The 25,468-nt window shown below is 45.8% G+C and overlaps 1 protein-coding gene across 10 annotated transcripts in view; it reads left to right on the top strand.

Annotated features, from left to right (window-relative positions):
• The window catches only part of TPD52L2 (TPD52 like 2), a 30,943-nt gene extending 6,025 nt beyond the window's left edge, over window positions 1-24,918 (top strand). For 3 of the 10 annotated variants that reach the window (XM_084854471.1, XM_084854472.1, XM_084854470.1), the window contains exons 4-8: window positions 1-60; window positions 2,898-2,957; window positions 12,720-12,821; window positions 21,451-21,499; window positions 23,004-24,912. In XM_084854471.1, the coding sequence (XP_084710597.1) occupies window positions 1-60; window positions 2,898-2,957; window positions 12,720-12,821; window positions 21,451-21,499; window positions 23,004-23,099 (367 nt within the window). In that variant the 3' untranslated portion in view covers window positions 23,100-24,912. Of the gene's footprint in view, window positions 61-2,897; window positions 2,958-12,719; window positions 12,822-21,450; window positions 21,500-23,003 lie in introns of all 10 variants that reach the window. The other 7 variants (XM_084854476.1, XM_084854474.1, XM_084854473.1 and 4 more) reach the window with 6 other exon arrangements.
• Window positions 24,919-25,468: the final 550 nt, after the last annotated feature.

Raw genomic sequence — 25,468 nt, 5'->3', positions numbered from 1 at the left:
TTATGTGAAAACCTCTGAGAAACTTGGAGAGTGGAATGAGAAAGTGACACAGTCGGACCTGTGAGTTCTTCTCCCATCTTACAAGCACCACTTCCTCCTTCCTTGTTCTCCAGCTCACTGCACCCTTTCCTTTTTGGCTCCAGAGGAAGCTGGCTGTGTGCTTGGGATATGGAGGAGCCGCATTCAGGCCTCTTGCTTATTAACGTTGAACCTTATCCTTTGCCCCTAAACATGTCTTGGCCACGTTCAAGATTAAACACCTTGCTGACTTCCCGTATGTTTCCTTGTGTGAGGAAAGGAAAAGTCCAATCAGTTAGCAGATGACATTGGAGGAGGGCAAGAGTACAGCTAGGAATTGCTCTTGCACTGCATCGGATCCTTCGGGCAAAACTGAATATCTCTCTGATTTGCTAACTTGTTTACCACTATCCGTGTACATGGAACTTCACAGAGTACCATAAGAAAAGAGGACCTTATAACTTAAGTTCTGGTGCTTGTGGGAGATGACAGACAAGAGGGCTGGGAGAAGCAAGGTTAGGAAGGGCTGGATGTGAGCAAATGCAGCCTGATATGCTTAAGTGGCTGGAGCTGTGTGTTCCACAGTCACCTTGCATGTTGAAACCCTGCTTGTCCCTTCTGCTTTGCTGAGTGGTGTTGGGAGGAGATGCTTAACCCTTCTCCTGCCCATTGCTTTTCCCCTGCAAACACTTGCTGGGAGCCCTGGCCTGTGGGACGGTTTCCTCACCCTCACCCACCACTGCTCCACTGCCAGTGTCCCCTTCCTGATGCTGCTTTCTCAAGGAGACCTGGCAGCTGGAATTTCATGTGCGAGATGACTGCTAAAAATGTAGCTCCTGCCTCATCCTGCCACAGGCAGGTGGCACCAGCTAGGTGTTCTGTGGAGTTTGGGAGACCTTCAAGCTAATAGAGTGGCAGCAAATCTGCGCATCTCTGCTCAAAGCTTCACTGAGTTCAATGGGAGCTTGCTAAGTAGGTATGCGTAGATTTGCAGCTATCTGAGGGTATGTCTGCCTTTGGTGTGAAGGCAAGAATGGGACTCTCTGGGCCCAGCTGCATCACAATTTCCTCACTGGGTTTTTGGGCTGTGCAGAGCAAACATGCTTTGGTACCGCTTTCGTGTGGGTGGGAGGCTGGAGGGAAGTATAGATGTGCATATGGGTGGGGTTGGCTGTTTGCATGCTCATCTACGTAGCTGTAGATGCCTGTGTGCGTAAGAGCCGGAGTGAGTGTATGAATACCTAACATACTCCAGTCTTGTATTTAACCACTTGCCTGGTCATCATAGGCAACCAGCGATTGCATCCTGGTGAGTGAGCAGGCTGGCTGGGGAGGGACAGTGTTCTCTGTCCCTTCCACCAACTGACCTGGTTTCTGTGCTGGGCACAGGAAGTGGGGAAGCTCCATCTGCATGTCCAGCATAGCAACTAAGCAGGCCGGCAGAGAAGGTGCAGAGTGCTCTGTCTCTCCTCCGCCAGCCCCTCTTAGGAGTAGAAAGTAGACGAACAACTCTTGTGGCCTTATTAACAAGGCTGATACATTCAGTTGAAAACTGATGATGTCCCTTTGAAACTGATCCTGGCCCAAATTCTAAAACTTAACTTGGATTTTTCTCTACCTTCCTACAAAATAATGAGATTTGGGGTTGAACTGGGTAATTAGCTGCCTGTTTGGTCATGAATAGAGAAGAGACCTGGCCCAAATGCTAAAAAAAAAATGAAAAGGCCACATTTTGGGTGTAAGTGTTGGGCACTGGATGCTGCTGTGGTACTAGTAAATGCTAGTCTTAGCGTGACCTTGTTTGTTGCTAAGATAAAAGTGTTTCACTCTTCATTATCCCAGATGCTGCAATGCAGCTAATTACAAGTGGCGGGCGGGCCACAGGCAACAATTACACATGCTTTTCTGCCATCTAACCTTTCCAGTCAATGATTTTCCACAGCAGAGGCGTACAAAGATATTTTAAAATGGAAGTTGCTGTGCTCTAGAGGCACATTCAGCACCTTCTGGTCAGATGTATTGAGCTTAGGGAAGGCCAGTTCTGTAGATTTGCAGTTGAAATTCCTCATGCACAGCACAGATTGGCTAATGGCTGTGTTACGACGGACCCACCTTCCACCACTGCCTTTCCCACTGCACTTTACAGCCTTTTACACTTAATTGTGCTTTAAAACAAATATGGTGCCCAGCGAATGTAAAATTGAATGAAGTTGTGCAGCACATTCTTTTAAAGTAATTACCCAAACCAAAAACAGCTTTTGGATCACTGACAAGTATTTATTCTATTTAAAGCATTTCTATCCCACCCTTGAACCCCAAAAGGCTCCTGGAACAGCTTACAGACTTCAGTACTAAGTCACTTAGTACTTAGGCTTAAGATCTAAAAGATGCACCAGAAGAAGTATGTCTGTCATGGCAACAGGTGGGAGGAAGCTGGGTTCACCCTGTGGGACTTTTGCATATGTCCATTGATTGGGTCTATTTGTACTGTCTGACTACAGTAAGTTATAAGCCACTGAGCCTTGGGTGGTGTTTTTCCTCTTGTCTCCTACACTTCGACTGAAGGAGATGCTAACATGCTTGAAAATTAAAAAGAATGGGGGGTAAATCCCTTTTGAACAGGATTTTCCCCAGAAAGGCGGTGTGCCTTGTGAACTGGAGGGAATATGAGCTTGAAATAACACAAACTGAAGAGAAACAATATAAAATCATGAGAGAGATAAGTAGCTGATGACTGGAGCCAAGTTTGTTTGTGCTCTGTGGCCATTTTGATTTGGAGTGCCGTGGAAGAACCACGTTCTAAATGGTGGCCCATACACAATTATATAAATAAATAAGTATGGTATTGGCCCCTTCTCTAACCTCCATTGTATTTATAGATATGTTTCAGCCAGCAGCACACTGGAGGACTGGAATGAGAAATTAACCCAATCAGAAGCGTGAGTGTCTTAACCTTTAGCCTAAAGCACACCCCCTTTATACCATAGCACACCGCAACTAACTCTTCCTTTCCTGAGCTAACCACCTTTCTGCTTGATCCGTGTTCTGTAAATGCTACTTGTTTGGTGAATAATTGGGAATGGTGGGAGAAGAACGACTCTAGCTAGAAGTAATGGGATGCTGAATCTTTCTCTAGGACAGTCGTGAACTGATTAGTGATGTCTGCCTAGGGCTGTTTGGAAGTAATTGGCTTCATTTGTTCCTGGGCTTCCTTTCAGTAGGCCTCTGCTGGGGTAAAGCAAGTTAAAGCCAGCAGATATGTTATGGTCAGGACTCTGTGTACACTGCAGTTCTGTGGCTGTGGGTGCAAAATTTCTGAGCATTTCTGCTTTCATTTTTTAAATTGCAATTTTCTAGCCCATAGAGCGGGGAAGATACGCTTGTAAGTGTGTCAGTAATGCCTTCTGAAATCTCAAGCGAGAGGTGGTGGACGGTAGGGCTTCAGTGGCTCTGCCCTTTTCCATGACTAGCAAGTAACTCAGGCAGGTGAGGGTTAAAGCTGTGAAACCGAATGTACGGGTCAAGTGAACGTGATAAGCTATACCTTGGCAAGCACCTCTACTGACCTTTTGGATTTATAGTATTTGATCCTAGAGGCATGGATGGTGTTGCCTTTGGGGAACATGTTTCTTTTGCTAGCACTTGCCTTGCATACGGAGTACTTTACTGTCTTAACTCCTTAGATCTCAGTGCTATCTGCATGTCTATTCCTGTTCTTATTCAGACAGATGGGTAAAAAGTACTGTAGGTAGAATTCAGCTTTATTAAACTGAGATTCAGTCTTGCCTGCTTTTTCACATGCAAGCATACGGCTAGCTCATTGGTGTCATGGCTGTCTTGCTGAATGCTGTCCTTTTTTGCCCAGGCTGCTCCTTTGAATTGGCAAGCAACATACTTTGGTAGGGCTTAATCTGAGTTGGTCTTGGTAAAGCAGGAAATTCTGCAAGCTTCAGTCACTTTCCTGAAAATTGTAGCAGTTTTCAGGAAAACTGCTACAGTTTTCCTTCCATTTTTGATCAAGTAACCTCCCTTGTAGACCGTGGGAATGCTGTAGACATCATATACCTCGACTTCAGCAAAGCTTTCGACTAAGTGCCCCATGATATCCTGATGAGCAAACTAGCTCAAAGTGGGCTAGATGAAACAACCATCAGGTGGATCCACAGTTGGCTACAGAATCGGACTCAAAGAGTGCTTATCAATGGGACCTTCTCAAACTGGGGAGAGGTAACGAGTGGGGTACCGCAGGGCTCCGTCCTGGGCCCAGTGCTCTTCAACATTTTTATTAATGACTTGGAGGAGGAGGTGCAGGGAATGCTGATCAAATTTGCAGATGACACAAAATTGGGCGGGATAGCTAATACTTTGGAAGACAGAAACAAAATTCAAAGTTATCTGGATAGACTGGAGCGCTGGGCAGAAAACAACAGAATGACATTTAATAGGGAAAAATGCCAAGTTCTGCACCTAGGAAAAAGAAACCAAATGCACAGTTACAAGATGGGGGATACGTGGCTCAACAACACTACAAGCAAGAAGGATCTTGGAATTGTTGTCGATCACAAGCTGAATATGAGCCAACAAGGTGATGTGGCTGCAAAAAAGGCCAATGCTCTTTTGGGTTGCATTAATAGAAGCATAGCTTCCAAATCCCGGGAAGTACTAGTTCCCCTCTACTCAGCACTGGTTAGGCCTCATCTGGAGTACTGTGTCCAGTTTTGGGCACCACACTTTAAGAAGGATGCAGACAAACTGGAGAGGGTTCAGAGGAGGGCAACAAAGATGATCAGAGGACTGGAAACAAAGCCCTGTGAAGAGAGACTGAAAGAACTGGTCATGTTTAGCCTTGAGAAGAGAAGACTGAGGGGAGATATGATAGCGCTCTTCAAGTACTTGAAAGGTTGTCACAGAGAAGAAGGCCAGGATCTCATCTTGATCATCCCAGAGTGCAGGACAGGGAATAATGGGCCCAAGTTACAGGAAGCCAGATTCCGGCTGAACATCAGGCAAAACGTCCTGACTGTTAGAGCAATACGACAATGGAACCAATGACCTAGGGAGGTGGTGGGCTCTCCCACACTGGAGGCATTCAAGACGAGGCTGGACAGCCATCTGTCAGGGATGCTCTGACTTGGATTCCTGCATTGAGCAGGGGGTTGGACTCGATGGCCTTGTAGGCCCCTTCCAACCCTACTATTCTATGATTCTATGAAGTCAAACTTTAGTGGAAAGTTTCCAGAATGGATTTTAAAAAAAACCAAACCAAACACTTCTAGCCATCTCTCCCAAGTCTTTCTACTTGGGTTTGCACCAAGGACAAATGCTTCACTGCATTCAGTGATTAATGGCTAGGTGGTTGAGGATGTAGTCTGAGATTATCAGGGCATTCTGTGGGGCAAGTAGCTCTTCTCTATATATCTCCATTAAGCAGCTAAGACTTCTCAGGAGGGAGAGTGGGAAGACAGGATGGGATTTAGGGTTGTACATTTCCTTTTTAGCTACCTCTGGGAGGTTTCTGCTGCATAAGCGGTATTTTCCCCTAGCAGTGCAAGCAAATTTATGAGTCTTCTGGCAGAGTAGGAAGTAAGAATTAGCTTCCGACACAGTGTTGGGAGAAATAGATTGTGTGTAGTGCTTAGGAGCTTCCATTCTTTCCGGTGTCTTACCCAGAGTGTGTGTGTACATGAGACGGGGTGGGGCTTAAGAGCTAACTTTCAAAAACATCTTGTGTTGGAAAAGTCCAGAGGCAGGGAACTGCTGGCTGACAATGTCAGATGATTATGTCCAACTTAGGTGGACCTTACTGAGCTATTGATCTTGGTGTGTTTATGGTGTAATACAGCCTTCCCCAGCCTGGTGCCCTCCAAAAGGTTTTGGATTGCAGCTGTCAGCATTCCTGACCATTGGCCACATTGGCTGGGATGATGGGAGTTGAAATCCAAAACATCTGGAGGGCATCAGGTTGGAGAAAGCTGGGGTAGTGTGTACAGTTTATATAGGAGTAAATTGATGAGCTACAGCTACACGAAAGCTTGCCTAAGGGAGCAATCCTATGGCTGCTAGTCAGCAGCTAGATGGCCATAGGATATGTGGTTTTCCAGGAACTGTGAGGCAGCGCGGAACAGTTCCACACTTGGAAGAGGAGTGCAGAGCAGCCAAATCAGGGCGTTCCGGGGTGGGGAAGGCAGAAATGTTGGTATGACACATCCTATGTGTTGTCCAGCAGCCTCCTCCCCTGCTCCGCCTCCCCACAGCTAGACAGCTGAAAATGGCTGTCTAGCTGCAAATGTGATGACGCAGCCAGCTCAAAGCCGGACAGCTAGCAGCCGATGGTGCTGGTGGTGAACGATGAATCCGATGTTCTAAAGATCAACACACCATAGGAACCTGGAATGTAAGATCTGTGAGCCAGGGCAAATTGGATGTGGTTATTGGGGAAATGTCAAGATTAAATATAGACATTCTGGGTGTCAGTGAACTTAAATGGACTGGAATGGGCCACTTCACATCAGATGACCACCAGATCTACTACTGTGGACAAGAGGACTACAGAAGAAATGGAGTAGCCTTCATGATTAATAATAAAGTGGTTAAAGCAGTGCTTGGATACAATCCAAAAAATGACAGAATGATCTCAATTTGAATTCAGGGTAAGCCATTTAATATCACAGTGATCCAAATATACGCCCCAACCACAGATGCTGAAGAAGCAGAAGTAGATCAGTTCTATGAAGATCTGCAGCACCTACTGGATAGTACGCCAAACAAAGATGTTATTTTCATTACAGGAGACTGGAATGCCAAGGTGGGTAGTCAAACGACACCTGGAATTACAGGCAAGCATGGTCTGGGAGAACAAAATGAAGCAGGGCATAGGCTGATAGAATTTTGCGAAGACAACTCACTGTGCATAACAAACACTCTCTTCCAACAACCTAAGAGACAACTTTATACATGGACTTCACCAGACGGTCGACACCAAAATCAGATTGACTACATCCTTTGTAGCCAAAGGTGGCGGACATCTATGCGGTTAGTAAAAAAAGACCTGGAGCTGATTGTAGTTCAGATCACTAACGTCTTATTGCACAATTTAGAATCAGACTAAAGAGAATAGGGAAGACCCATAGAGCAGTTAGATATGAGCTCACTAATATTCCTAATATTATTTTTCAACAAGCAATGCGCGGAAGCGGAAGAAATTAATAGAATAGGAAGGACAAGAGACCTCTTCCAGAAAATTAGAAACATCGGAGGTAAATTTTAGGCAAAAATGGGTATGATCAAAAACAAAGATGGCAAGGACCTAACAGAAGCAGAAGAGATCAAGAAAAGGTGGCAAGAACATACGGAAGATCTGTATAGGAAGGATAATAATATCGGGGATAGATTTGACATTGTGGTCAGTGAGCTAGAGCCAGACATCCTGAAGAGTGAGGTTGAATGGGCCTTAAGAAGCATTGCTAATAACAAGGCAGCAGGAGATGACAGCATCCCAGCTGAACTGTTTAAAACCTTGCAAGATGATGCTGTCAAGGTGATGCATGCCATATGCCAGCAAATTTGGAAAACACAAGAATGGCCAACAGATTGGGAAAAATCAACTTATATCCCCGTACCAAAAAAGGGAAGCACCAAAGAATGTTCAAACTATGGAACAGTGGCACTTATTTCACATGCCAGTAAGGGAATGCTCAAGTTCTTGCAAGGTAGACTCCAGCAATTCATGGAACGAGAATTGCCAGACGTACAAGCTGGGTTTCGAAAAGGCAGAGGAACTAGAGACCAAATTGCCAATATCCGCTGGATAATGGAGAAAGCCAGGGAGTTTCAGAAAAACATCTATTTCTGTTTTACTGACTATTCTAAAGTCTTTGACTGTGTGGATCATCACAAATCGTGGCAAGTTCTTGGTGGGATGGGGATACCAAGTCATCTTGTCTGCCTCCTGAGGAATCTGTATAATGACCAAGTAGCAACAGTAAGAGCAGATCACGGATCAACGGACTGGTTTAAGATGGGGAAAGGAGTACGGCAGGGTTGTATATTCTCACCCTACCTATTCAACCTGTACTCAGAACACATCATGCGACGAGCTGGGCTTGATGAAGCCAAGGCTGGAGTTAAAATTGCTGGAAGAAACATTAACAATCTCCGATATGCAGATGGTACCACTTTGATGGCTGAAAGCGAGGAGGAGCTGAGGAACCTCATGACGAAGGTGAAAGAAGAAAGTGCAAAAGCTGGGTTGCAGTTAAACCTCAAAAAAACCAAGATTATGGCAACCAGCTTGATTGATACCTGGCAAATACAGGGAGAAAACGTGGAGGCAGTGACAGACTTTGTCTTTCTAGGCGCAAATATTACTGCAGATGCTGACTGCAGCCAGGAAATCAGAAGACGTTTACTTCTTGGGAGGACAGCAATGACAAATCTTGATAAAATAGTGAAGAGCAGTGACGTCACACTGACAACGAAGGTCCACATAGTTAAAGCAATGGTATTCCCCGTAGTAACCTATGGCTGCAAGAGCTGGACCATAAGGAAGGCTGAGCGAAGGAAGATAGATGCTTTTGAACTGTGGTGCTGGAGGAAAATTCTGAGAGTGCCTTGGACTGCAAGAAGATCAAACCAGTCCATACTCCAGGAAATAAAGCCAGACTGCTCACTTGAGGGAATGATCTTAAAGGCAAAACTGAAGTCCTTTGGCCACATCATGAGAAGACAGGCTACCCTGGAGAAGATGCTGATGCTGGAGAAAGTGGAAGGCAAAAGGAAGAGGGGCCGACCAAGGGCAAGATGGATGGATGATATTCTGGAGGTGACGGGCTCGACCTTGGGGGAGCTGGGGGTGGCGACGGCCGACAGGAAGCTCTGGCGTGGGCTGGTCCATGAAGTCACAAAGAGTCGGAAGCGACTGAACGAATAAACAACAAAGCTGCAAATACAGAGCAGAAGAAACACGGAGGGAACAATCCCCTCCGTCCTTCTCCTGCCCTGCATTGGACAGGCAGTTGCCTTGAGTTTGGAGGTGGCTGCCTATCCCCATAGGACTGGGCCCTTAATAACCAGTCTCCAGCTGTTCCTTGCAATATCTTAACAGCTAATAAACGGCAAGGCAGTACTGAACAAGCTGATGGGAATTATGTATTCTTTAACACCCGCAAACCTACACTTAACAAGGCTGCAGAGATGCTTAATATGGTCAGAAATGTTTACGTTTGGTAAGCAAGTAACAAGTCAAGAGCTCTGGTTAGATGTAGGGTTTCAATGCTGAGAGTTGTATCAGGGTTTTCCAAGGTCAGATGGAGGGTTTTTTTTAATGTTTAAGAGATCAACTCCTGTTCTGAAGGTCCAGTGCTTAATTAACTGACTTTCACTTTTAGTCAAGAATAAGTTGCATCCTGTTAGTGGAATTTGCATGTCAAGTATACACATTAGTTTCACGTCACCATATATCTTACCCATGTGATCCTGCGACCAACTTGCTTGCTTATGTCTGTACTTCTTTTATATGAAGATTGTGCTGACAAGTCTATGAGCACAGCTAGCAGGGTTTTTCCTAATGTAGGTTTCCCAGCTTGCCTAGAGTGGAATAAATATTGACAAATGAAGAGGTTAAATGACTGTAGAGAAACTTGTTGGGACTGAGGACTGGGCCACTTGAGGCTGCAGGTGGGGGTCACCACCCCCTCCAATTCCTGTACATAGAAAACAAGGATGTCAGGGGGGAAAAAGTTCTAGCCTAGTCACTGCTTTAACATGTTGGTTTTTCAGTGGATGTGTTCCTGAAGAAGCTTTGCTTAAAATGAGCACCTACCTGTAGTCTGAACCGGTTCAGCCCAGGCATAGGCTTACATCCTCAGTGTGGACTTGAGCAGTGGGTGAGAGGATCAAACAAGATGGGATGGTGATAGAGCAGTTTGGATTAAACCCAGGTGTGCTGCATTCACTTGCAAGGCAAGGATCAGAGGGGCTGATTTTAATGGCAAAAGTGATGCATAGCTGAGGAGCTGTGCCTCACCTCTCCAGAGACCAGAAGGCTGCGATACTGGAAGTGAGCTTGGCATGTAGAAAAGTGCCTGGGGCAGCAGAAAACAGGCAGGAGTGGGGCGGATTCACAGTCTGGCAGCTTATTTTGTTAAGACTCTGTATACACACGCCACAGACATTGCTGTTTATACAGTAAAGTGCTATCTATGCATGTTTACTTGGAAGTAAGTCCCATTGAATTTGGTGGGGCTTATTCTCGCAAGAGGAGCACGGAGCGGCTGGAAAGGGGCATGGCTGGGGGCATTCTGGGGTGGGGAGAGCATAGCTGCCTGGACGACACATCCTATGTGTTATATAGCAGCCTCTCTCCCCGCTCTGTGCTCCCGCGGCTAGACAGCTGCAGTCGGGTGTCTAGCCGAAAAAGCAAGACAGGAGAAATGCGGAGGGAACGATCCCCTCCATGCTTCTCTTGCCCTGCTTTGGTTAGGCGGTTGCCTCTGAGTTCGGAAGTGGCCACCTATCTAGATAGGATTGTGCCCTTAGTTAATGTTCAGAGAAGCTGATGGGCCTGTGGGTGTCAAAACAGAAAAGAGGTTCTAAGAGTTGTTGTTGGTCATTCGTTCAGTCGTGTCCGACTCTTCGTGACCCCGTGGACCATAGCACGCCAGGCCTTCCTGTCCTGCGCTCTCTCCCGGAGTGTGCTCAAGTTCATATTCATTGCATCGGTGATGCTATCTAGCCATCTCATCCTCTGCCATCCCCTTCTCCTTTTGCCTTCAGCCTTTCCCAGCATCAGGGTCTTTTCCAGAGAGTTTTCTCTTCGTATTAGGTGGCCAAAATATTTGAGCTTCAGCTTCAGTATCTGTCCTTCCAATGAGCACTCAGGGTTGATTTCCTTTAGGATGGACTGATTTGACCTCCTTGCAGTCCAGGGGACTCGTAAGAGTCTTCTCCAGCACCACAGTTCGAAAGCATCAATTCTTCGGCACTCAGCCTTCCTTATAGTCCAGCTCTCACAGCCATACATTACTACTGGGAAAACCATAGCTTGGATTATGTGGACTTTTGTCTGCAAGGTGATGTCTCTGCTTCTTACTATGCTGTCTAGGTTTGCCATAGCTTTTCTCCCAAGGAGCAAGCGTCCTTTAATTTCATGGCTACAGTCACTGTCTGCGGTGATCTTGGAGCCCAAGAAAGTAAAATCTGTCACTGCTTCCATTTCTTCCCCTTCTATATGCCAGGAAGTGATAGGGCCAGATGCCATGATCTTAGTTTTTTTAATGTTGAGTTTCAAACCAGCTTTTGCACTCTCCTCTTTCACCCTCAACAAGAGGCTCTTGAGATCCTCTTCGCTTTCTGCCATTAGGGTGGTATCGTCTGCATATCGGAGGCTGTTGATAATTCTCCCAGCAATCTTAATTTCGACCTCTGATTCATCCAACCCGGTATTTCTCATGATGTACTCTGCATATAAGTTAAATAAGCAGGGTGACAATATGCAGCCTTGTCGTACTCCTTTCCCAATTTTGAACCACTCGGTTGTTCCATGTCCGGTTCTTACTGTTGCTTCTTGACCCTCGTGCAGGTTTCTCAGGAGACAGGTAAGGTGGTCTGGTACTCCCATCACTTTAAGAATTTGCCACAGTTTGTTGTGATCCACACAATCAAAGGCTTTAGCGTAGTCCATGAAGCAGAAATAGACGTTTTTCTGGAATTCTCTTGCTTTCTCCATGATGCAGCGAATGTTGGCGATTGGTTCGGAGGTGGCCGCCTATCTAGATAGGATTGTGCCCTTAGTTAATGTTCAGAGAAGCTGATGGGCCTGTGGGTGTCAAAACAGAAAAGAGGTTCTAAGAGGCTTGACTATAACTGTATGTTTAATTGGTTCATTACATGCAGTGATGTTTTAGGAATGCAAGTGATCTCCTCGATGTGTTCTGAAATAGTGTTTAGGATTAAAAAGTAGACTATACCACCTGAGCCTCTGGACTGGTGGTAGAAAAATTCCAGTAACAAATAATTAGGTCCTGTATTGCTAATGTCCCTGTTTTTAAAATAGCAATGTTTAATGGTAACTGATAGGAAACATTTCCTTATATAGCAGAAACAGTGCTGATTCTTTTCTGGATTAATTTGTCATTATTGTTCCTTCTAAACTCCTAATTCTGTCCCAAGCTCTCCTAGTGCTTAAAGCTTTTTTCCCTTTTTTCTTTTTTTGCAATTTCCTGATGAACAGTAAGACCTGCTTTGATATGGTACAAGGGAAGAGTGTGGAGTCGTAAGAAGTGGAAAGTCACAAATGGAATTTAACAGATTTGTAGTGCTAAGCTCTCCTGCTCTGAAAAGGAAAAATCAATATTAAAGGCATTTAAATTAAAGTGAAGAGCAAGGCTTTAACTCATGATTGCATTATGAACCAGCTGAGCAATTCATAGCCTTTTAAACTTATGAATGGTAGTGTGCTGGGCTGCTCCCAAGTTTTAATAAATGCATCTTAAGTGTGCTGGAATTATTTGATGTGAAACAGAGGCATGTATGATCTTCAAGTGGGGATTGCCCACACTAAGATCCTGGTTCAAAATGCCCACCCCCTTCCTTCCTACCCACAGCACTGTTTTCCAAGCACCAGCTGCGTTTCCTTTGCTGCTTGAGTCCTTTTTCCTAATTACTGCCCTCAGCTGTTAACAACCCTTGTTTTTCTTGCTTAGCTACAAGAAGACACAGGAAACGCTGTCGCAAGCAGGACAGAAGACTTCAGCTGCCCTTTCCAACGTGGGTTCTGTGATCAGCCGGAAGCTTGGAGATATGAGGTAAGATGTCTAGAAGAATCCTCACTTTTGTGCTGGGTTTGCTTCAGGGAAAAGAGGTTGAGCATATTCGCATAGCAACAATGGCAACTGTTATCTTAACAGTCCTGGCAGTAACTGATCTCAGTTATAGGGTTGGGGTGCAAGTTGGCTGGCTGCCTGTATTTAAAAACTGGTTCTGTAGTTTTTGTGTGTATGGTGATCATTCAACTTAATTTTAAACTAATGTTGTCATTTGATTGCTCTGTCGCTGGTATTCCAAGATAAGAGCCCAGAAAAACTGTCTTGAGTTCTTCAATATTGTTTGCATACATTGATATTTGTATAATATTATAAACAAGGGATTATAATGGTTTAGAATTTAATTCCGTAACTTCCTAGGCATAAAATTCTTTGGCATAAATTTCCCTGCTTGTTATCTAATAACAATGTGTGATCATTATTTTACTGGTCAGTTGACAAAACATTTTTAACCAGTCAGATGGCCTAAACTTATTTATTAGTTAAATGAGAATCAAGCTATGAATGTAAGAACTTGCCTTAATGTTAATGTGTTCAGAATTTCACATTGGGTGGGCGCCCTTCAAACTCCCTGGGTACTTCACGCTTTGGTAATTTGTAGTCGAATGCAAGTTGTCTGGGATATATTGATCCATGGATGCAGCTGTCGATCTGGAAACACAACTAGACCTCATCTTGAACTGCATGACCTTGCAGTGCTGTCCTAAGTATAGGTTTAAAAGCACACTAGAAGCTCAATGCTAACAGAAGACACAGAAATTACTTATTCTTCAGGCATCCACATTTAACTATGACACTAGTGTTGGCTTGCAAAGGTACAAAGCTGCTGTTTGGTCTTGGGTCAGATGGAGGATGGAAGGAAGGTGTCCAAATCCCTAGGACAGCCTTCCCCAATTGGGTGTGCTCCAGATGCCTTGGACTACAACTCCTAGCATCCCTAGCTAGGAAATGCTGGCTGAGGGATGCTAGCTGTTGTAGTCCAGCATGCCTGGATGGTGCCAAATTGGGTAAGGCAGTCCTAGAGCAAGTAATGGCAGTATTTCACATACCGTTATGAAATCGAGCCAATCATTCTATCCCTTCCCTACTCTTAAGAGTTTTCTAACTGTAGGCAGTTGATTTATATAGTATAGTGTGGTATGAAACAGCTTAAAGTGTGTAAATATTTAAATATGCCAAAGTAGAATTCAGTCCTTAATTCATCACAACTGTGATTCTTCCAGGAAATTTCTCCCGCTCTGGCTGGGAATATCTGGGTGGTAAGCGTGTGACAAGCCCTGATCACATAATAGCACATCGAGGTCACTGTGCACCTCTGGCAAACTGTTCTTTTCATATTTGAGTTAGCACTTCTTTGGCACATTTTTCTTTCCAAAAGCAACAAGTTTGCCTAAATGTACCAGATAACTAGTCCACATATGTATTAGCCTTCGTTTCATCACCATTTCCCTGGCAGCTGATGTAGCTTGTATACAAAAAAGTTATTGTTTCCATTTTATCGATTGCAGCTTACGTTCTGATTTGGTATTTTAGGTTGGCATGGTTGACTTCCTGATGTGGATGTTAACACAAATTGCAAGGCATCTACAATGCTGGTAACAAAAACATGAGCTAGAGCTCTCTTTTTTGAAAAATGGAAGCATTTTAATGTTCATGGAAGCTTATTAGACTAAATTACCAAACCTTTGAACTACAAAGCAGTGGTCTTTTTTTTTTTACTGTTAGCATAATACGGAGCTAGTGTGGCCAAATTGCAGGAAATTAAAGCAGAATTAAAATTATCAGTTGGGCTAATAAGGAGGATAAGCCCAGGGTGGAATGGTTTTGTACCACCTCCTGTAATACTCTTGGATTGTGATGAACTTGGAACAGCTACTCTGATAGCTTATCTTCAAAGGGCAGGTAGTCCTTTTCAATCCACATCCAGCAAAGGACAGTCTTTTAAGATATAGTTGCTAGTAAGAGTGAAAGCAGCAGAAAAAGAGGATGCGTGGCCACCCTGCTGCCTGAAGTAGCAGGCGGTCTTCTTGTCCTCACCCCTTTCCCCTAGGAATGTCTAGTTAAATCTCAGTGAATAACACTATTATGCTGCTTTCCCCCCACCTCTGCAAGCTGCAGCCAATGAATCAGGAAGGGGAAGCTGCAGATTTCTGCGGTGGCTTCATGTTCTCCACCTGGTCTCACTCCATAAAGGTTTTTCTTTGAGTCCTTGCCTAACAAACCCCTGGAAATGAAAGGCAAACTCCTCTTGCTGCCAAGGTTGATTTATGTGGTCAGAGACTTTAATTTTTGTGGTGGATCTCTTTCCTTTGAGTGGAAGTGAAATGGTCTCTCTGTTCAGCCTCATTGCTCATCTTTGTCATGTGGTCTCTTTGAGATTCTGCTGTATCTTTTCATACGATGTTCTCTCTTACGAAGCAAAATGCCCTCTTATTTTGCTAGTGTGTTTGAAGTGTGATCGTGGGAGGGGCTTTCTAGCTTAGATGCTTACAACTGGGAGAAAGGGTTACTGAAGAGGATGTATGTGGGGATCAAAGGATGGCATCAGATCTTGGTCAAATCCTGGCAACAGGACTGGCCTTAGATGTGCAGTCACCTGCTGGATTAGCCTGTGACCTCAATGCATTGTCTAGACCAGAGTTGGACATCTTGTGGCCCTCCAGAGGTTTTGGCCTACAATTCCCATCATGCCTAGCCAGCATAGCCAGTGGTTGAGGCTTGATTTGAGTTGTAGGTCAAAAATCTGAAAGACCACAGGTTGTCCACTCTTGGTTTAGATCAGCTTCCCCAACCTGGTGCCTTCCAGATGTGTTGGACTACAGCTCCCATAATTCCCAGCTAACATGGCCAATGCTGGCTGGAAATTGTAGGAGTTGTATAGTCCAGCACATTTGGAGTGCACCAGGTTGGGTAAAGTTGGTCAAGATCTTTTCTATAGTATTTAACTATATTTATATTAATCCAGTTGGATCCAGCAGAATTTAGTCATGCTCTGGTCCCATTGATTTCAATGGGACTGTGACTAAATCCCTCTTGATTCAACCCCATCACAGCTAATTAATCATTGTAAAAGGCCCAATAGAGATGTGGCTGATCTTTTTTTTTTTATGTATGGGATTAACAGCCGTGCTGAATTGGCCAATTTCATGGTTGGATGCACACCATTACTGAGGAAAATGCGGAGCAAATGCCCACCGTAATAATCTAGCGTCTGCTACTTTTATGCTTGGTGTGAATTAGACCCAGGCCATTATGTTGCACTCATTTTTATCATGTGTGAGATTTTGTAAAGATTGCCCCCCCCCCCCAGTATGTTTTTGGAACAGAGTGCTAGTATCTTAGTTCAGAGATCTTTTTTAAAGACGCTAAAACTGCCTGGTGTGGTGTCTGTCTTCCAAAGGTTCCCAAACCTGTTTGCTAGCCCCTCTCTCCAGTGATGCAGGTTCTTGCTGTTTCTTGCTTAGGGAGTTGGAAGCTTGTCCTTCATCTCCCGTGTAGTCTGGACTCTACAACCAGGATCTGCCATCGACATGTTGATTTCCCCCCATACAGTCTTCCAGTTGTGTTGGAGATGCCCAAAGGGAAATGCCAGGCTACTTCCATGTCCTTTAATGTGTCTTTAATCCTACATTTTACCTTTACTTTCTGCCCCTTGTGTGCGCGCCCTTCAGGGCTCAATTTGGGGGGAACCCCACACCTTGTGATAGGTGGGTCAGGTAAAATTGTCCAGCAGGCCACATAGTAAACACAGCAGGGTTACGGTAACCTGATGAACCTGTCAGTAGTGCTTCTGACTGGTTGAAAAGCAGGACATTGTTGAGTATACTCCTTTTAGTTGTTGGTATCTATAAAGATTTGCTGTGTACTTGCAGAGCTATCAATGATAAATGAAATGTTATTTTTATTTGACTTTGCTGCATGAATGCCAGCATAGGAAATACCCAGTGCCAGGGGTGTAACCTCTCCTGATATCATTGTTTGTTCCTTGTCCCTCCTTAATGTGTGCACCTGGTGTTGTGTGCATGCTTTGTCAGTTTGAAATGTGTTCCTAATTGGCTGTCTTTCACTACTTTCACTTTCTGCTGCTGTTGGATTCTTCTAGGGCCCATCCCTTCTCGCATTCTTTTAGGTAAGACTGTGTACAGTGATATCCACGTGGAATCTGGCTAAACAAGGTTATTGTCAGAGGTAAACGCAGACTCTACAATGTGAGGCTGACTCTTGGCCGAAAGGGGGGGAATAGGAAGTCATGAAGGGCAGCATTCTGTTCAGCCCTCAAATGCTCGAGCCAATCTGTAGGTAGTGCCTGCACCTTTCCAGGGGACTCCAAATGCTAAAAGCTTCTTTCTCCCCAAAAGCAGAGCGGCCTGGCAGCCTGGGGCTGCTCAGTCTCCTGCGACGCATCCATGCTCACTGATGCCCAGCAGTTCAGGCACAGAGCACTGCCCGCCGGGGTGTGTTGTGTTCAGTGTCAGAACCCATTTGAAGTGTTCAGCAGCCAACAGTGCAAGAGTTTTAACAGCTTTTCCTTGGCTTCTTTCTGTGCTTGGCTCAAACGAAGCCAGAGAAAACAGTTGAAGACTCTGAAGGGTGGCTAGTTCTGGGCTGGGCGGGCCACTGCTCTGACCCAGAAGGAGGCAGCTTTTTACACTCATAGCCACACCTGAAGTGTCAACCTCTGCGGAGACTCCACTGCATGTTCGGCTGGAGCTTCCGTGAATGTTGGAGGGGGATGTATAGCGCAGCAAGGCCATTCAGATGCCGATGCCGCTTTGCAGCGTTGACACTTGTGTGCTGCGTTGCCCCTCTCTTCATATAGATGGAACACCAGGCATGGGCCAGATGCATCTCTCCCAGGCCTCTTGGGTAGAGCACCATATTAAAAGGGTTTCCCCTAAATGAAGTGGTGCTTTGTGGGAGGTTGGGTGCTCTGCTCGGAGGCAGTGCTGCTGCCTGTCGTTGAACTGCAGTCCCTCCACACTCTTCAGCCTCAGAGCATGTGCAGCCATCTCCTTTTGCAGTGGTGGGCTTTGACAGTCCGGCTAGAATAGAATCTCTTGGACTGAATCCTTGTCCCACTGGCAGATTTAGATTGTAAGCTCTTTGGGGCAGTGACCTGTCTTGATTACCTTACCCTATAAACGGCTATGTACATTTGGAAATAATTAGAAAATGATGCTTTAGGTCAGGCTTCCCCAGCCTGGTGCCCTTCAGATGTGTTGGACTGCAAGGGGGCTGCTTTAGGGGCTCCTTTTCCTATCCTAGTCTTTAAGGCGCAATCCTGTGCATGTTTATACTGGCTGACTGGGGCATACTGGGAGTTGGAGGCCGTTTTTCTCTCTAAACATGCATAGGATTGCACTGTTAATGTCCCAAGACAAGCAATGACATTTTGTGTCCATTTTCTTACCATTTGGCAATGATGTTTTTGCAGAGCAGTAAGATCCTTTGCTTTTAAGTCTAAACCCATTTCTGTTGTCATCTCTTCTCCTGAGGAGGAATTTTCTAGGGTGGGTGTGGGCTGGAACTGCAGAGAGCCTTCTAGTAAAACTTTTGTGTTTTTAGATGCATGGTCTAGTGTGCTGGATGGGGAAAGAGCAAAGGAATAAAGCCATAGGTATTTCTGTGTGATCTGTACTCCTCTCCGCAAAACCCAGTCCTGTGCTGAGGATATCTCTTGATGCCTTGCAACTTGTACATGAGTCATGTGAATGGGGGCAATAGGGATGACCAGGTGCCATGGCTTCCTGGATCTTAACTGCTTCTAATGTTTCCTCCTTTCCCCTTAATGCTTCCAAGTAGCAGCTACTCCATTCGTCACTCGATAAGTATGCCAGCAATGAGGTAATGTAGCAAAAGTCCCATCTCTTCCACAAGACCTGTATTTGCTACGGTGGGTGGAATGGGGTGGGCATGTGGAGTGATAAACATTTGATAGTTTAGAATGAAGTTGGGTATTATTAATACTAATTGGAATTCATATCCCGCTTTTCAGCAAGGTTCTTGAGGCACCTAATGACCAAGTACAGTTAAAAATACACAATACAAAACAGAATATTTTATTTGATTGTGAAACGTTGACATTCTTTCCTTCTGATACAAAAGAGTGGCTTTCAATACTTGGAAATTGTGAAAACAACATAAAACGAAAGCCATGATAAAACGACCAGCAGGTAAAGCCAGAACATTTGGTTCATCCAAGAATAGCCTGCCAGAATAAAACGCACTTCAACAGCTAGGGGAAAAGAGCGAGGGAGGGGGGCAACCACACTTCATTGGTGCAGGCACGAAGAAGCCCCCCCTCTTTCCCCACTCAAATATGCCCTACATGCGACTTGGAGAAGGGCTTCTCCTTCTGATCTTGGGGAGCAGACCAGATCACACGGAAGGAGGTGGTCACTATGATATCCTGGGCCTGAGCCATTTAGGGCTTTAAAGGTAATTACCAACACTTTGAATTGTGCGTGGAAGCAAACTAGCAACCAATGCAGCTCTTTTAGGATTGGTGGGACATGATCCCATGTGCTCGCTCCCATCAGGGTTCTTGCAGCAGCATTCTGGAGCAACTGAAGCTTCCGAAGACTCTTCCAAGGTAGCCCCACTGAGAATGTGTTGCAGTAATCCAATCTGGATGTAACTTGGGCAGCCTTCCCCAACCTTGTAACTTCGGATCACTATTCCCAGCATTCCTGAACGTTGCCCATGCTGACTGGGGGTGCTGGGCATTGGAAGGTCGAAACATCTGGAGGGCACCAGGTTGAGGAAGGCTGGACTAAAGCATGTGTTCCCATGGCCAGGTCTGACGATCTCAGGAATGGGTGCCACTGGCGCACGGCCCTCAGCTGGCCAGCTGCATGCTTGGCTGTGGTTGCCATCTGGTCATCCAGATGAGGACAAGAGCACCTCCGGACTGTACACCTGCTTCGTGAAGGGGAGTACTACCACATCCAAAACAGGTTGAACCCCTGTTCCAGAGTCCGTCTCTGTCCTGACCAGGAACACCTCTATCTTGTCTGGGATAAGCCTCACTTCGTTAGTCCTCGTCCAGCCCATAACCACCACCAGGCACTAATTCCTGAATGTCAACAGCTTCCTTGGCATTAGATGAAGAGGAGAGGTAGAGCTGTGTGTCTGCATATTGCCTTTGACTAGATTACAGGCAAGCACCTGTTCAAAAATACACTGTTGGGCTGATCACTGCGTATTATAGAAATGAGTCATTTTAAAGTCTATAGTGGGGTAGACAACACAAGGCTTCATGAGCCTCCCTCGGGCTTTTTGTGTGGCCCCCGTTCTCCCTGCTGCCAAAATTCATTGATGTGGCAGCAGCAACAAAGCAATTGACAGGATGCTGCTGAATTTTTGTGACATGCTGGAGTCTGAAAAGGCCCAGATTTAGCTATAAAACAAGCGAAATTTGGCCCCTTTTCAGCCTCAGTTGGCTGATTGCTGCTGCCCCACTGAATTTTGGCAGGAGCATGGTAGGCTTGCAGCCCCTGGCCAGGTCTGATGGGTGGAGATTGGCCCCTGGACACCCCCCCCCCCGAAGTTGCCCTTTTCTGGTCTACAGTTTTTGAGTTAAGAAAGCCTAGGGGCTCCCTTAACAACAGGGAACAGGGCTGTGGACTGCATATAGCCCTCGGCCTAATTTCACTTGGAGTGGCACATAGCGGAGGGGAATGGGGTGGCACAAAAAGCTATGCAGTGCTGCAAGCTCCACCCACTTTAGGCTATGGCTCCACCCACCATCAGCTGCGATCCCTGCTTGACTTCTCCCTTCATAAGAACAAGGCCCTCCTACCCTGACTTTAACCCAAGCTCATGTCCTTCCAGTGTACCTTCTGTGGGCAAGGCGTATCAGGAAGGTGCATCTTTCTACTAAATTCAATTTTGGACAAATTTCAGACTTGTAAAAAAAACCCAAACCCCAGTTACCAACCAACAAAAAAAATGCTAGCAGCATGTAGTTGTGTGTAATAGGTGACTTGATTGCACAATACTGTTTTAGTTTTCTGAAATGGCCATCACAACATTTTCCTGTGGGTCAAGTTCCTGTCCATGGAAACAAGGTCATCAACCAGGACTAACCTTTCTTTGATCAGTAGAGCCTCAACTGACTGTATGAGCTGGCTGTTAAGGTATAGAAGTTTAGCAGTTAACGGTCCACTCATTCACTGAACTAAGCTAGATGGAGCCAGGAGCCAGTGGAGATACTTTTGAACAGATTTCACTGGATGCTTTTTGTGTATTGCTGGGTCTCTTGATACTTAGAACTTTGCTCATGTTGCATTTTGGGGACACTGTATTCTGCTTTCGGACTTCTTCCTGTTGGAATCCTAAAAGGAAAGCTCTTAATCAGTTACTGTTTTCATATGAAACTCCACTGAAGTTGTGTGCATCTTTATTTTTCTGAAATGAGCTGTTTATAGCAGAACCAAGAATTTGTTGTAGCCATGCTCGATCTTGGCTTTTCAGAGGCCATGAATGCTCTTGAGTGACACCAGATGCCTCGCCACGAGCAAGGTTGCTTACCTGAAAACTAAGTGAAAGTCTCTAATATGCTATCACAACTTATTCTTTGACTTGACTAGTCCTTTTTTTTTCCTTTAAGAAATTCAGCAACCTTCAAGTCTTTTGAAGATCGAGTTGGAACCATAAAGGTAATTTTCTTCTCTACAGCGCTTGAGAGAAGTGCATTTCCGTTCTGCTAGTGAGCAAGATGGTTGCCACCGTAACAGGTTGGAGTGTGGCTTACATATTGCAAGACCAGGGAGGGACACCCATGGGAGTGAATGGAAGCCATCTTACATGGAACACGGTAAAGGGGCGTATTTGGGGAACAGGACTGAAGTAGAAACTGTGCTTATTCACTGCCATTAAGAAACGAGCCTCCACTTGCAGAGTGTCATGAGTTTTTTTTTCTTTGGTCACGCTTGAGCGTGGTGGCACACTGGGCATTGATTTCTATGCAGATAGCCCCATGTGCCAAGATCTGTACTCGGGCAAATGGAAAGATTGGGGCTAAGGGTACAAAGGCTATGGAACATCCGAGAGAATTTAATTGATGTCTCCTAAGCTACCCATTGCACTAGGGCAAACAGTCCTCCATCTATCTTGTGGGGCCACGTAGCCAGTTATAAGTTTCCGACCAGCTTTCCTGGGTACAGGGCCTCTCGTTAAGGGCAAAACTAGTTCCACATAATGACTGGCTGGCTGCCCTGGATGGGGATGTCCATCCACACTCAGACATGGAAAGGCCAATGAGCTTGGTTGAGCATCGCTTTGGGGATGCGCCTATTTCAGGTGCGCCTGTGATACCTCCATGCGTGGAAGCCTGCTTCTGGTTGCAGATTTCTCTCACTGGGTTGAGGTGATGATGCTGTGTCACAAATGCAGGGTTAAACTGCAGAAGACCTTGCTACAGGACACAAGGATGCTAGACAAGTGGCATTAAGAAGGCATACGGAGGACTGGTCTGTTACATGAGAGCCAATAACACAGCCTCTGCTGTAGAATTTCTTTCCCCACGAAGGCCTTGCTCCGATCTAGCTGGCCTCCAGAAAGGAGGGTGGGGGGCTTTCTCCCTACTTTGGATGGGTGTTCCAAGATGTGCATTTCAATGCTTCTTGGCTCCTTCTAACACCCCCTGGATTTCCACTTCGTTTGTATATAATGGTCTGTGCTCCACCAGCCACATGATTCCCACATGCATAAATGTGTTCCTCTTAAGTGTGTTAGTTCTGGCCAGGCTGCAGCCCCAAAGTGTGTCTGGGTTTGTTTTGCAGCCTCCTATAGTCTCTCACTGCATATATATCCCGTGTGAGGTTTCTACAGCTTCCCAGACTGCCTAGAGGGGGGTTTCTTGCCCCACCTCAGTCAAGCCTTTTCCTGCATCCATGTTCAAAATCTGTACCAGCCCACTTCTGCTCTGAGCCCAGTATGGCAGGGAAAGCTAATGTTCTACCAAGGGGCTTCTAACATGTTCTGTCCTGCCAGGGAGTGCAATTAAATTGATTGTGTATGGGTGTGTGTGTGTGTGTGGGGGGGGGGGCTGGTAAAGGACAATGTCCATCAAACTTTGATGCCTGTCTACCTGTAAAGTGACAAACTGAATGATTTCTGCTCTACCCTGTTCACCCCTTCCCTTTCTTCCTTTTTGCCCAGTCCAAAGTGGTGGGTGGCAGAGATAACGGTGCCGACGAGCTCCACTCCCCATCAGCATCTGGAGACAAGCCCCCCCAGGACAACGCACCTTTCTAAGTCTACGGCACAGTGGTGCTTGGCTGCCAGAGCCCCGCTCCTTGCTCTTCCCAACATGCAAGACAAAAGAAAAAAACGGGGGGCTCAGCTCCCAATCTGAAGAGAGAGATCCATCTGTCATAACGTAGACATTTCTTTGCTGCTGGATTCTTCAGGTCCAATAAAGTGAACACACCGTTTTTTGTACAATTCTATATTTTACACTAAAGGTTTCTAGATGGAACACATTGCTGTGCTTCCTTTTTGGGAGATGCACCTGCAATGGGGATTCTGCAGTTTTGGCCCAAACTGCCCTTCTTGGCATCCAAGGCCTGCACTCTCCTCTTCTCTACCCCCCCCCAACGCACGCACACACACACACGCGCACGTGCACACGCGCGCACACACACACACTCACACTCTACATGCAGGCAACATACTTTATTTCTTTATATAATATGAAAAGCACTTACAGGGTGTGCTAGCTGTACAGGGAGCCTTCAGTGCTGATCTGTTGCTCCATCTCCTGTGCTGAATAGCTAGCTAGCTTTTCAGCTGTCATGGCTTCCTCTGTATTTGGGAGCAGCCAGGAAAGCTCTCTTAATTTCCCATCTCCATTAAGATATATAACCAAATGTGCTGCGGGGTTAGAGATGCTTCCCCCCGCTCCTTCAGGGCTCCCAGAGAGGAACCTCCTATTTAGCAACTGCCTAGCTTGCTACACTGATTCTCTAGCTTTAATGAATCTCAGAATCTTTATTTTTTTGGAATGCAGTGGACTTCACAACATAAACAGCTTTTAGCATCATCATTTAGAGGCAATCTGCCTTTTGGATGCTGAAGTTGAAACACAAGCCTTACATCACCACCTGCTTTACTCATTTATAACTTTTTTATATCTCTCAAGCGTGAATAACTTTTTGAGGATGGGGGGACGAGAGGGGTTGAAGCACTGGAGTTCTGCATCCTACCATAGCAACCGCATGCGGATGTGCTGGGTCTTGTGTTCATCTCAGTGGCGCGTGACTGCACATGCTTGCTTGCGTGCTCTCTCTCGGTTGTGTGGAACGTGCTTCTCTGCCCTTAGGTTTAGGCCTCTAGGAGCTTCTGGAGGCAGCTGCCCATTTAATCCGACTGGGGAAGAACATGCTTATCAGCTACAGGCTCTCCATCCTGGAGGAATCTTTCTCTTCCTTCCTCTTGGATTGATTCTTCTGCCAGGAGCCTCCTTAAACATTCTGTACACTTAAGATGGTGACAAGATATCCACCGCCTATGCTTTTTGTTCACAGCCCTTTCACCCGGTCCTGGCCATTGGTGATGATCCATCTTTTGGCTCCCAGTTTTCACTCAGTGCTGATTGTGCTTAGGAGCAGTCGTGTTTTCAAAGAGGCTGAGAAGCTTCCACTGTCCTGACAGTTCTAGTTCTAAGGCAGAGGTGCCTCTTCAATTATCGAAACCTTTCTGTGCCTTAGAGGCTCAGCGGGACTTAAGCAGTGCCCCAAGTACATATCAACAAAGCTATTTGTTTCAAGGCATTGGCACCCCAGAAGACTTCAGGGTCTTCCTTGACCCTTTCTCCCCAGTTCTTCGAGAAGCAAGTGTTGACATTTACATGCTGAGTGTAGAACTCTCCCCGTGTCCTTTTTGCTGATGGGTGACTGCTACACTCTGTGAACCTGGCACAGTCGATGTAGAGAATCTGCAGGGTGTGAGGGAGGGTGGGGGTGGGTGTAGTGTCAAAGGGACAGGGAGCTATTGGAAGAGACGGAACTGTTTCTCCTGTAAAGGTGACCGTTTGGGGAAAACTTTGTCAATAAAATACTCATTTTAGAAAAGCAAAGTGTGTGTCTTCATACTTGAGCTTGTACAGCTTGCAAATCCGCCTGGGTGTTTTCTGCGTGTGCATGCATGCACCGTTGGCTCATGGCAACCCCTCTGTGCATTATGAGAGGAGGTCAGATATTTCTTAGTGGGTGACAAGGTAAGTTGCTTCTGATATGATTACCCTTGTTCAGCCCTTGCACTGCCACCTATTTGTGCCAATGGTGCGAAAGAGAAGTGATGGGGGCCCTGGGGTGGGGTGGGGCTGTCTGCAATAAATGGAATGGGGAAGGTGGGTGATGAGATCAGAGGTTGACAGATTAGTGGAGATAGGGTAGAGGAGAGTAGGCAATGAAGGGGGAGATGAGGTGAAGTTGGAATGGTTCAAGGGAGGGGCTTGGAGAAGGTAATGGCTTCACAGAGGTATCTGTGTGCCCATGTGCAACATTGATGTGAGTAGCAATGGCAAAAGCAGGTTCCTGAGGGACATCCTTGGAGAAGAATGACACTTAGCCCTCCGACAGATTTTATAGAGTGTGTCAGCTAGAGCCCACTTCTCACAAAAT

This window comes from Heloderma suspectum, chromosome 4 (assembly GCF_057233095.1).
Source record: "Heloderma suspectum isolate Gila_16-S chromosome 4, 16-S_ref, whole genome shotgun sequence".
Taxonomy (NCBI): domain Eukaryota; kingdom Metazoa; phylum Chordata; class Lepidosauria; order Squamata; family Helodermatidae; genus Heloderma; species Heloderma suspectum.
The sequence above is the reverse complement of the archived record's forward strand: the minus strand, read 5'-3'. Positions and strand labels throughout refer to the sequence as shown.